Source organism: Heterodontus francisci, chromosome 13 (assembly GCF_036365525.1).
Source record: "Heterodontus francisci isolate sHetFra1 chromosome 13, sHetFra1.hap1, whole genome shotgun sequence".
In the NCBI taxonomy this organism is placed as follows: Eukaryota; Metazoa; Chordata; class Chondrichthyes; order Heterodontiformes; family Heterodontidae; genus Heterodontus; species Heterodontus francisci.
In genome coordinates, this window is record NC_090383.1 from 1,161,085 (window position 1) to 1,173,299 (window position 12,215).

General features: G+C 42.4%; 1 protein-coding gene across 3 annotated transcripts in view; it reads right to left on the reverse strand.

The window, feature by feature from the left end:
• Window positions 1–12,215, reverse strand: part of nup133 (nucleoporin 133) — a 55,196-nt gene that overhangs the window by 31,206 nt on the left and 11,775 nt on the right. For 2 of the 3 annotated variants that reach the window (XR_010976140.1, XM_068044215.1), the window contains exons 3-10: window positions 10,434–10,537; window positions 8,749–8,847; window positions 6,670–6,798; window positions 5,920–6,090; window positions 5,512–5,667; window positions 4,915–4,985; window positions 3,096–3,243; window positions 1,929–2,079 (exon numbers count right to left, since the gene is read on the reverse strand). Coding sequence is in view for 2 of the 3 variants with exons in the window: in XM_068044215.1 (XP_067900316.1) it covers window positions 1,929–2,079; window positions 3,096–3,243; window positions 4,915–4,985; window positions 5,512–5,667; window positions 5,920–6,090; window positions 6,670–6,798; window positions 8,749–8,847; window positions 10,434–10,537 (1,029 nt within the window). In the remaining variant the exon portion in view is untranslated. The remainder of the gene's footprint in view (window positions 1–1,928; window positions 2,080–3,095; window positions 3,244–4,914; window positions 4,986–5,511; window positions 5,668–5,919; window positions 6,091–6,669; window positions 6,799–8,748; window positions 8,848–10,433; window positions 10,538–12,215) is intronic. The other variant, XM_068044216.1, reaches the window with a different exon arrangement.

Here is a 12,215-nt window from a genome sequence, read left to right on the forward strand (position 1 = left end):
CAGAGTTTTGGAAGACCTCAAGTTTGCAGACGGTAAAATGTGGAAAACCAGCGAGGAATGTACTGGAATAATCATGTCTAGAAGCAACAAAGTCACAGATGAGGATTTCAGCAGCAGATGCGCCGAGGCAAGAACGGAGTCGGGCGATGTTACAGAGGTGAAAATAAGAGGACTTAGTGATGGCGTGGAGATGTGGTCACAAGCTTACCTTGAGGTCAAATATGACACTGAGGTTGCAAACAGTCTGGTTCAGCCTCCAAAGTTAACAGTGAGAGGGATGGAGTCATTGGTGAGGCAATGGTCTAGAGCTGTTTTTGCGATTGGAAGCCTGTGACCAGTGGTGTAGCACAGGGATCGGTGCTGGGACCCTTGCTGTTTGTAGTGTACATTAATGATTTAGACATGAATATAGGAGGTAGGATCAGTAAGTTCGCAGATGACATGAAAATTGGTGGTGTTGTAAATAGTGAGGAGGAAATCCTTAGATTACAGGGAGATATAGATGGGCTGGTGAGATGGACGGAGCAGTGGCAAATGGAATTTAATCCTGAAAAGCAGAGGGTAATGCATTTTGGGAGGACTAACAAGGCAAGGGAATATACAATGTCTTCCCAATATTTAACTGGAAGAAATTTCTGCTCATTCAATGCAATACTGGATGTCATACAGCCAGTCAAACAATTTAGAGGTAGAGGAGGGGGTCAAGAGAGATGGTGTGGTAGAGCTGGGTATTGTCAGCGTATATATGGAAACCGAAGCCACGATTATGCATGATGTCACCAAGGGACAGCATGTAGATGAGGAATAGGAGGGGGCCGAGGATAGACTTGGGGAACAGCAGAGGTTACGGTGCAGGAGCAGGAAGAGAAGCCATTGCAGGTGAATCTCTGGCTATGACAGATATGAATTAATGAATAAATGCAAATTAACACTAAAGTTTATAGCTCCACCCACAAACCATTACATGACCCCTTGTGCTTACAGCTTTCTGCTATTCACTGTATGGAATCAATGATACTTTAAAAGAGAGTTCATATCCCTGTGTAGTAGGGAGCTCTGGTCTGTGAACACCTCAATAATACCATTTCAAATGCTTCAAGCAGCATCTGTGTTTGGCAATTTCAAATAAAGAAATCATTTAAGTAAAATAATGTGGGATTCTAATTAATGTAGAAAGTTTATATTTTGATTCTGATTTTAGAGATATTAATTAAATTCATTTCCCATCTGAGAGAGTGTCAACCTGCTCAGTACAGCGCTGAACACTATTTTCTGCTCATTAAAACTCATGCCGAATCCTGACCTGTGCTCTTGTGGAAAGACTGTGCGTCGGGAGCAGAGTCTCACAATATCAGGGATCTATCACCAACATTAAACCTGCTGAGATCAGCAGCCAGAGAGTAAAGCTCCTCTCATGCTTTAGCCTACTCCTCAGAGAACCAGCAGTAGTGCCCCTGGGTGAATTTGATGCCCTACATCATTAGGGCGGCACAATGGTTAGCACCGCAGCCTCACCGCTCCAGCGACCCGGGTTCAATTCTGGGTACTGCCTGCGTGGAGTTTGCAAGTTCTCCCTGTGTCTGCGTGGGTTTCCTCCGGGTGCTCCGGTTTCCTCCCACATGCCAAAGACTTGCTGGTTGATAGGTAAATTGGCCATTATAAATTGCCCCTAGTATAGGTAGGTGGTAGGGAAATATAGGGACAGGTGGGGATGTGGTAGGGATATGGGATTAGTGTAGGATTAGTATAAATGGGTGGTTGATGGTCGGCACAGACTCGGTGGGCCGAAGGGCCTGTTTCAGTGCTGTATCTCTAAACTAAACTACATCACACATCCAAAGGACTTCCAAGAACTTGCCAATTTAGAACCATTGTTCCCAAACATATTTAACAATGGGCCAGTGATTAACACTTAGGTGAAGTCATACCTGGCATATTCAGGACAAGTTTCTCCTGGGGCAGACTGGCCCGTCCTGTCCCCGTGCAGCATGCAAACACCATATCGTATGTGTAGAGATATGCAGCTTGGCTTGAGTAATCTGGCAACAAGAATCGCTGGCATGGCAGCTCCTCGTCTGGCTGAAATGGAGCGGTTTAAAGTTAGTAAGCGTTCTCAGTTGGCGGAGTCAGTTCAACAAAAAGACAAGAATGGGAACCACAGGGAAATTCAAACACAAGCTTCGAAACCCTCCACACAGCTATAATCAGTTTTGAAACTCCAGTAATTATGTGGGGAAAGATCTTTCTCTCAAACTTATTTGCTGAATTCTGACAAACTTCACTTTCCTTCCTTGGTCACCACTTCCCATGAGTATTTGGGCTGGCAGTCAGGGCACATCTTCCCTTCTCCCCCAATTCCCAGGCCACCTCCCTTCTCCCACCTCCCATTAAGACCAGCTGCTCACACGGGTGTCCACAAGCAGCCCTCACCAGTGCTCTCAGCTTGACACTACTCCACCCTATAGCACCAGTCAGTATTTGGAAATCTATGTTGGAGATGCTACAGGTTGTAAGCCTGCACAATCAGGTTGAACAAGTGAAATGTTCTACGTTATTATATTTTAGAAAATCAGAATCGTAAACTTTACACGCCTTTAAACTAAACTGCAAGCATTGGCAAATTAAACTTCATTTTGTTAAATGTCGTCTCAAGTTTTCTAAAAATTTACCCAGTCAACACCAACAACTTGTATTTATAACACCTTTACTGAGAAATTATAACTTTGAAAGCAATATACATAGAATTACATGGAATACACAGCACAGAAATATGCCATTCGCTCCACTGATCCATTCTGCTATTTTACTTAATTTAACCCCATTTTCGATTCCTTGCTCCCTCATGTTAAAAAAAAACTTGGTTAACGTTTCAGGTCTGTGACCTTTCATCAGAACTTAGACCTAAAACGTTAACTCTGCTTCTCTCTCCACAGCTGCTGCCAGACCTGCTGAGTATTTCCAGCATCCGCAGTATTTTACTTTTGTTAAAAAAACTTATCCAGCTTCCCTTTAAATGCATCCGCGCTCATCTGCTCATTTACTCTTGTGGTAGTAAGTTCCACAATATATACTTGAAAACAGGATCCAACTATTACCTGATAAACTGGACAATATTCAGTGACCTCCACTCTAATTTCATCGGATATGTGATAGCCATTATCCTGCAGAGTGGTTAGAATGTAATAAGTTAAGCATGGAGCATCTCCATGGTTCCAGGCTGCTGTCAATACCACCAGACCCTCCCTGGAAAACAAAGATGCAACAATTTGAAGTACAAACATCGCCGGTCATTTTAAAACAATATTCCTTTAAAACAAGGAGCAATAACACCAAACAGCAGCCCTCAATCTACAGAAGCCAAGGTTTTGACTGTAGAACATGCCCCCACCCCAGCCCTAGCAAGTCAGCTACAAAAGAGCGAGCAACCCCACAGGCACATGAGTGCGCGTGAGCCCAGGCACACCATGCTCAAGAGAGAGTGAGCACAAGTGGAGAAACAGCCCACACTCCAAACAGAAAGAGAATAATATGTGGTACTGAGCTGAGTCAGATCAATAAAGGAGTTCCATTAGGACATTGACAGGTAGAAGCACATCATCCATAATCTTTGATGACCTGAACAAACTGGCAAGATTCTCACCAGGTGGGTCATTTCACATTCCTCCTTCAGTGTTTCAGTGCATTTCGCATTGAGCATCACTCGCTTCCCACAGCAAGGTTCTCTGTTCCACCGCCCAGCTCTTTACAAACAGTGTTCTCTAACCACCTTCCAGCACCCCACTCTCAACCCATACATCAAATGTGCAGGAATTGTGAGCTTTTGGGTCCAAGATAAAGTGAATTAGCTCTGATGCTCCTGCCTTTGCTAACCCCTCCCAGCAACCCCTCTCCTCCATCTCTCCCTCGATATCAATAAACTTCACTTCCATGACCCTTTCTCAGTGCCCCTATAGTGGCCATCATCCTATGCCTGCCCTCAGGTTTAGTCCCTACCACATGCTCTTCAGAAAACCCCACATCCACCAATCAATCTGCTCAAACTACCTTCCCATCTCAGAACTTCCCTTTCATCCTGGAACACATCTCAAACTAGGGACACCTATCTAACTTATCACTCCTGGTTTGAAGCCCTCTTATCAGGTTTCATCCCCATGTACAGCATCAAGCTCTCACTGACCAATGTCAATAATAACATGCAGAGAGACAAAGGCGGCAAATCACTGCTCCCTTATTTTCCTCGATCTCTCTGCTTCCTTCCACTTCACCATCCAGGCTTTCCTCTTGGTCCCACTGTAGCTCTACACTGCCGCCACAGTTTTATCTCCCACACTCAAACAATTACCTCTGGTGTCCCCTACAGTTTCATCCTTCACCCTCTCCCTCATACATTACCCACTGGTCATATTATCTGGCATCAGTCCACAGCTTTCTCATGCATCCCACGGGCTCCAAAATAAGCAATTGAGGCTCACAGAGAAAATGTTTGACCGGCACACCGTACCTTGCTGCAACTCTCAAAACATCACTAATGCAGACAACTGGGCACAGCTGAATAATGTAGGAAGAATAGTATAAATTATAGTCCTCGTAGAACAGAATTTTGTACTTAATCACAACTGGTCAAAATAAATTCCATTCTTGGAAGTTGCAGATTTGGGTCTTTGCCTTCCTAAGGAAACAATACTGGTCGAGTACATAACAGGGCAGGTTGTAGCAGGTCTGTAGATGGAAGGGCTTGAGGGATTGAATGGTCTTTTCTCATTCTAAGCTATTATAAGAATGACCTCACTGCCATTTTCCTACATATTAGATGTACTTTCTTGCAGGGCTAGACAGCTGGGCAAGGAAAGGATTGGAGTCAATCTTACCAGAAACACTAAGTAAATGCACCAAATAAAAAAAAAGTCCACTTACTTGCTCAGCTGCAAATCCAGATACTGCACATTGATTCCAGACTTAGTGACTTCATAATTTTCATCATCACCCTAGGTTCAATGGAAATTCAAAGTACAAAGTTACCACTTCAATTCCTGTTGGGGGTGGGGGCTGGGAGTTGACATTCTATTTTCAGTTATAATCCCCATCCCTGGTCTCCCGTCACTACCTGCAGTTGAGGTAGTGAGTCAGTGGCCAACTCATCACTGGGTCTCCAAACAGTTCTCCAGAAGATAGATGAAGAGCCCAGTGGAGCGGATACCCCTCACCCCAAATTGAGTCTTATGAACAAATCCACAGTCCACCCCTTCACAGCACAGTAGAGTTACATTCAGTTTCACTGTTCCCAGAGCACCGGACTCGGATTAGACTTCCTCCTGTTAGACAGTACGACTGCACAGAACTACTAGAGACCAAACTAAAATTGTAAAAGGACTGATAAGACAAAAATTCAAATCAGCCCATTTCAAAGAAATTTAACAGAGGCATCCCATCAGGGCACATCTCTCTGTACAGGCACACCACTTAAACTCTGCACGCAAAAGGCCACTGATAAGTCAGACTAACACATCTTACCCAGACTGAATCCCCCAGATCCTCTTTCATAGATCTGTTCAAGTCCCAGCTGAAAATATGGCACTCAGACGTCTCATCCACTTCCCATTTATTCAGACTAGAATTAGTTAGTGTATAGAAACACTCATTTTCCTCATCCCACAGTACAGAACGCAGCTGTCACAGAAAGGAAGAGAATGTCACAGCTGAGAAAATCCAACAGTAAACTTTAGCTCACAATACTTACCAAAGCAAACAGTGACAATTTATATTAGTTGTGCCTTAACATGTATTGAGAAAAGAGTAGGTTTCTTCATAGATAATAACGGTCCTAGTTAACAACTTAAATATTCACACATTCAACAGCAGAAGAATAAACCCAACAGAACAGTTACCCGTACGTAGACTCAAACTGTCGTAAAGTCTTACCACAACATCAGTAGCTGGTGTCAAAATGCCAAAGAGCGAAGAGACTCTGCGCCCCAGTCCCGACAGCATCCCCTGCCCCTGTTGTATGGGACGGAAGCACACTTTGCCCGAACCGTCTGTTGTTAATCGCAGCAACTGGTTCTTCTGAGAAGCGAGAATAAATCCACCTCCCTAAAAGAAAAAGCACAGAATAGTTGGCTGAAGCCCATTTAACAGAATTAGTGCAATGTTAAATGAGATTCAAGGAGCACACAGAAACCTGAAAAACAGCTTCAGTTACAGCTTATGGCACGACTTCACAAAGTGAAATAACTCCATCAAAATAACCAAAGCCCAGACCTCAATCCAAAGTTCACCTGTTTAAAACCAATCTCAAGTTGCATTTATTTATTTACTTCAAACCTCAGTGTGCCCTTAGTATCTGCAGCGTGCCTTTCTGAATAGAGTTAAAACAGAAGCTGTCAACAGCTCCTCTACATTCTGTAGTGGGTCTCTCTGCCCTCAGACCCCTGTGACCACAAAAAAATAATTGGTCGATATACAGGAAAAAAAGGGAGCCCTGTGTTCCAGCCAGCCACAACTGGCACATTTCACATCACAGTACCGGAGTTATAGCTTTGACTGTTCAGGGATACAGAACACCCAAGGCCTGAAGGTGGGGAGTTACCAATGTAACACTGGAATTGCATGGTTATAGATCACAGACCCTCAACTTCACTCCCTCAAATGGTTGCCAGTGATTGGACTTACCGTTACAGCAGTCAGACACTTCCAGTCATTGCCAAAATCCACAGTGATTTCGGTGTAGGATTCCTCATGGGCCAGGCTGGGCCAGTAACATATCGCTCCCTGTCTGGAAGCTGCCATCACCGACACAGACTAGAAGAGAAGGTAATAAATGGACAATTTGAACAGCAAATAACCGAATGTTTTTGGTGTCTTTATTCCTGAGGCATACAAAAAGGACAAATATCAAGAAACCATATCCCCACATAATCGAGTATGAGTGATTAGAGCATTTTATACTTCACTGCTGAGGCTGATTGAATACAAAAGTAGAGAGGTTATGCTTCAGTTATACAGGGCATTGGTGAGACCACATCTGGAGTACTGTGTACAGTAAGGCCAGTTCTGATGAAAGGTCACAGGCCTGAAATGTTAACTCTGTTTCCCTCTCCACAGATGCGGAGTATTTCCAGCACTTTGTTTTTATTTCAGATTTCCAGCATGCACAGTATTTTGTTTTTATTAAGTCAAAAGCTACACGGGCCACGATGAACAAAACCAAGTTATGAGTTATTCATAGCACTAGAAAAAAGCTTAAGGGGAAAAAAAAGCTTATATCTCCTAGTTTTAGATCCCTCAATCATTGGAATCAGTCTGCTTCTATCTCCTCTGTCTCATTCTTTAAAATTTTCATTTGCAAATTTGTTGAAAACATAGGAAAAGTTCCGATTATTAAAAGACAGACATAGCTGGCCTTAAATCTAGCCCTGAAGACTGAACACAATAATTCCCAAATCAATTGTACCTTTTTGAAACCTACTCACATATCGACTTTTTGACTAAGCTTTCCATTACTCCTCCCAATCAGGACCTGTTTCCCTATCTATCCAGAGGTTGGCGAGAACACGGAAGCTGCTATCACAAGGACTATTTAAGGCAAATAGCTTAGATGTCTTTAAGAGGAAGCTGGATAAGCAGATGAGGGAGAAAGGAATAGAGGAGATATGTTGAGGGTGGGAGGAGGCTTATGTGGGCATAAACACCGGCACGGACTAGTTGGGCCGAATGGTCTATTTCTGTGCTGTAGACGATGTACTTCTATGCAACTTCCCTCCTCACATTTTGGAATGTGAATGGACATGTGCAAGGCATCATTGAAGAGGCTACAAAGAGGCTGATCTATTGATATGTTAATAACTTTATAGGAAGGTGTTTTCTCTAATAAGATTTCCATCGATTTTGTACAGGTCTATCAGCAGCTTTGGCATTTTAGCAAAATTATAGAAAATACAACCAAAATCAAAAGGAACACCATCAGGAGTCCAAACATCATTACAATGATTTTATACTTCACTGCAAAGCGCCAACATTATATTGATAGAGTGGGGAACATTGAGATACACACCCTTACAAATGGCAATATCACAAATGATTGAATTCTCAACACAGGCACAAAATATACTCATTTCAACTGAACAAAAGAAAACTTGATTTACAATAAATTATCACATCTTCCAGTCTTAGATGTCCTATGGCCTTACACATCTAATTAGCTATTGTTAAAGCACTGTTATGTAGACAAACAGAGCAGCTATTTTATCCAAAGTGAAGTCTCACACACAGCGGGTGAGATTGGTCTATTTCTTCGTGTTGGTCAAGACACTGAGCAAACACTTTGAATCGATTGTATTCACCCAAACATGCAGACCAGGCTTCAATATGAATGCATTAACCAAATGAAAGCATCTCTGACTACACAGGAATCTCTCAGCACAGAGTGGAGAATGTGGAGCTCGCTGTCACATGGAGTGTTCAAAGCAGAGAGCACTGACTCACACACAAAGGGGAGGGGAAGGAAAGAGAAGAGGACACAGGGGGCAGGGTGCATAATGTTATTAGAGCAGGAGGAGGCTCAAGTGAACCATCCACTGTAGCATAGACCAGCTGGGCTAAATGACTGATTTGTGCATTGTAGATTCTGCGAAGACTCCCTTGGGACTGCACTGTAAGAACGAGCATGGATTATGTGCTTATGTCCCGGAATGACAAAGTTTTTACTAATTAAATCCACAACAGTTGCTTTCAGCACATGCAGGTACTCACCTGTAAGGAGCTGTGTTCATTTGGATGAGATAAAGCGACAAGGTCTGCAACGTATGGGAGATCACAGGGTGGCAACTGGAACTCTTTACACACAGAGAGCTGGGAGGGAAACAAAACTTTAGCAAAACCTCCAGAAATGCACAGAGTGAAATCTATTGTGTACACCAACTCTTTTCTTGATATTAAACATTTTTTAAAACCACACCAAGGCATGGAGGTCCAGCTGTAAATGGAGAGATTTTCCTGGTTATACCTTAAAATGAATTTATAATTCTATTTGTTTTGTATAATTTATCAGACTTGGACCAGCATTTGTTTCTTTCCCCTCCTTTCTACAACACCGTCACTGAAATAAATGGAAACAGCTCCTTAATCCACAATGCCCACAACACTTTGGACAACATCACGGGGTTGTAAGGACGTGGCAGCAATTCTGAGATTGCAGGGGAGCTGTCAGCAAACCCCAGACACAGCTTATGTTGGCCCTCCCACTCACTTGGGATGTCTACCCTCATTTCTTTGCCCTGCCTTGCCTTTTCTCATGATGCAACATTCAAATAGATGTTGCCTCCTACCACCTTCCACTGGTATAACAGGACTGATGAATCTATCTGGTCACTGAATATGACTGCTGTTTACTGTGCATTAAAAAATAATTCATGTGAAATTAAAGATGTTTTACGGCTAGGTAGCAGAATGGGTGAGGAGACAGCCCTCCAGCTTTGGGTCAGGATTTGAATCCAAACCACATTGAAGAAATTCCTCTCAACACTCTGCCCACCAATGTGAATTGTGTCAGCGCAGTCTCAAAGCCTTCCCTCGTGAGTACAATCCACCCTAATTCAGCAGCGAGTACTAGACTGGCAATCTCCTTCTAAGCAGATAACAGCAACCAGGATGAGGTGGAAACATTCTAGCCAGCACATGTTGGGTGTTTTCTCCTGGGTTAAGGTACATTGTTAATTTGTCATCTGACCAAACCACACTCAGCATGCGAGTTGAATACTGAGAGCTCAAGATGAGAAATGCACTCAGATTCAAGGCTGCAAACCAGATTCCTACAACACGATGGCAGAGTACAACACAGCTCTCTGACACACTAAAATCAACTGATTTCAAATGCGCCTCTGGTCATAATTGCTATCCCAAACATAAGACAAATAAAGCTTTAAACCAGTCAAAGAGACTTGCATTTATAAAGTGCCTCTCAACTTCAGGACGTCCCAAAGAGCTTTACATCCAATTAAGTACTTCTGAAGCGGAGTCACTATTGTAATGTAGGAAACACAGCAACCAATTTGTGTACAGCAAGATCCCACAAACAGCAATGTGATAATGACCACATAATCTCTTTTTGATTAAGGGATAAGTATTAGCCAGGACAGCGGGGATAACTCCCATGCTCTTCTTTGGAATAGTGCCAGGGGATATTTTACATCCACCCGAGGGCAGACAAGGCTTCGGTTTAATGTCTCACCTGAAAGACAGCACCTCCAACAGTGCAGCACTCCCTCAGTACTGCACTAGAGGGTCAAATTGATTTTTGTGCTCAAGTGCTGGAGAGGGACTTGAACCTACAACCTTCTAACTCAGAGGAGAGCGCGCTACCAGCAGAGTCATAACTGATACTCAGCAACAGTCGGTCAGCAACATATCCAAACAATAAGCATGTTGGTGCTTGTTACCTTAGCAATGGGCATCTGGCCAATCTTCCAGACAATGAGTTTTTCACCACAAACTAGCCATGCCCATCCATTTTCACTTATTTTAACACTTAATGGCTCATCTGCTAAAAACAAAAAGAGATCAATAAATAATAGAACTTCAACTCCACTTGGGACAATCTTACACAAATACATCTATTGCAATAATCAGAGCAGCACCCGTTTCCAAAAGTCTCTCCATCTGTAAAAACCTGAAAACCCAGCTCTTTGACGAAGCTTTTGGTCATCCCTCCTAATCTCTCTACCCCGACTCAGCGCTGGATTTCCTTCTGCCCTGTGAAATACTTTCGGATATTTTATGTTGATTAACGTGACAATTACAGCCTTTTCATCACAGTACTTTCTTTAGTTGCAAACTATCGTCAAGACCAAGTGAGGCAGGGTTATAGGACAGGGAATAACCAGTCCAGGGCTCACAGATATAAAATTTACTCTCCATGTTAAAGTTATACATGCTGTCCTTATTTTTATTATAAATTCGCATGTCCAAGTTATAATGGAATTGCCTATGTAAAGTTGTCACATACATTACAGCCTCTCTAACGGTGGCACCAATAGCAGGATTGTGTAATTACAGATGGACACTTTAACACAGGAAGTTTCCATAATACAGAAGTAGACAAAAAGAGCATAAAGTCACAAGGTGTTTTAAAGATACTTCTAATGAGTCAGTGAATTCTCAGTACACACAGTGCTAGATTCTGTGATAATGCTTTTACTCCACTTTCAGTGCATTAGAGAATAAATATGGTTATGACCAAGGTGGGAGGAGTGCACTGTCTTTCTCTGGTTCCACTGCTCCACAGGTCACAACATATATTTAAGTGAGTACCCAGTTATCAATAGGGCCAATTATATACCCTAATTTTTATTTCAGAATAAAATCCACCAACCAGGTTTCCTTAATAAACAAAAGTATTAATTTATTATAAAACAAGTCAATAAAGATGCAAAGTCTTAACACAATTTGAAATGACAGTAAATATATATTCCCTTCTAAATACCCAATGCACACACACGTTAAAAGGAAAAATAAATATGTTTTGGCCAAAGTACTTGTTAATTCTTGAAATAAAAGGATGACATGTTATGTTCCAGATGACATACAGTCTGGCGTCTGAGTACACGTAGACGGGTCACCGGGATCTTTTCAGAAGCAGGTCATTCAGGAGATGTCGAGAGGACATCTTCCAAAAGCTTCTCAGAAGAAATGCGGGATCAGGCGTTATAGCCATCACACACTGGATTTTTTGCAGGGTTTCTCAGAGAGGTGGAGAAAAGATGAGCTGGGTGTTTCTTTCAGCAGGCTACAAACCCAACTGACTCAAAACAGTATTCAAAAATGAAACCCACTCTTGAGCACCATAAATCTTGACATGTCACTTCTCTTGTAAACAGCTCCCCATAGTCAGAAGGCTCTTGTTGTTTACTTAGCTGAAGACACGTGACATCCAGTCAATGCTTTAAAAACACATCCATGGAATCCCCTCAGTCTCAAATGAATCCATCTCCACAATTCGAAAACAAGTCCTCAAAAAATATTAAAAAGTGGAAGCACTTTGATAATATCTTCAACACGATCCTCACTGAATTAGTTTATCATCAGAAATGAAGTGTTCGAAATGTCCAATGGGAACAGCGAATTCATAGAAACATCTCTTCCCTCCTTAAAACCTACCTCTTTCACCACTTTGGTCACCTGATGTAATATCGCCTTATGTGGCTCCTGTCAAACTTTCAAAT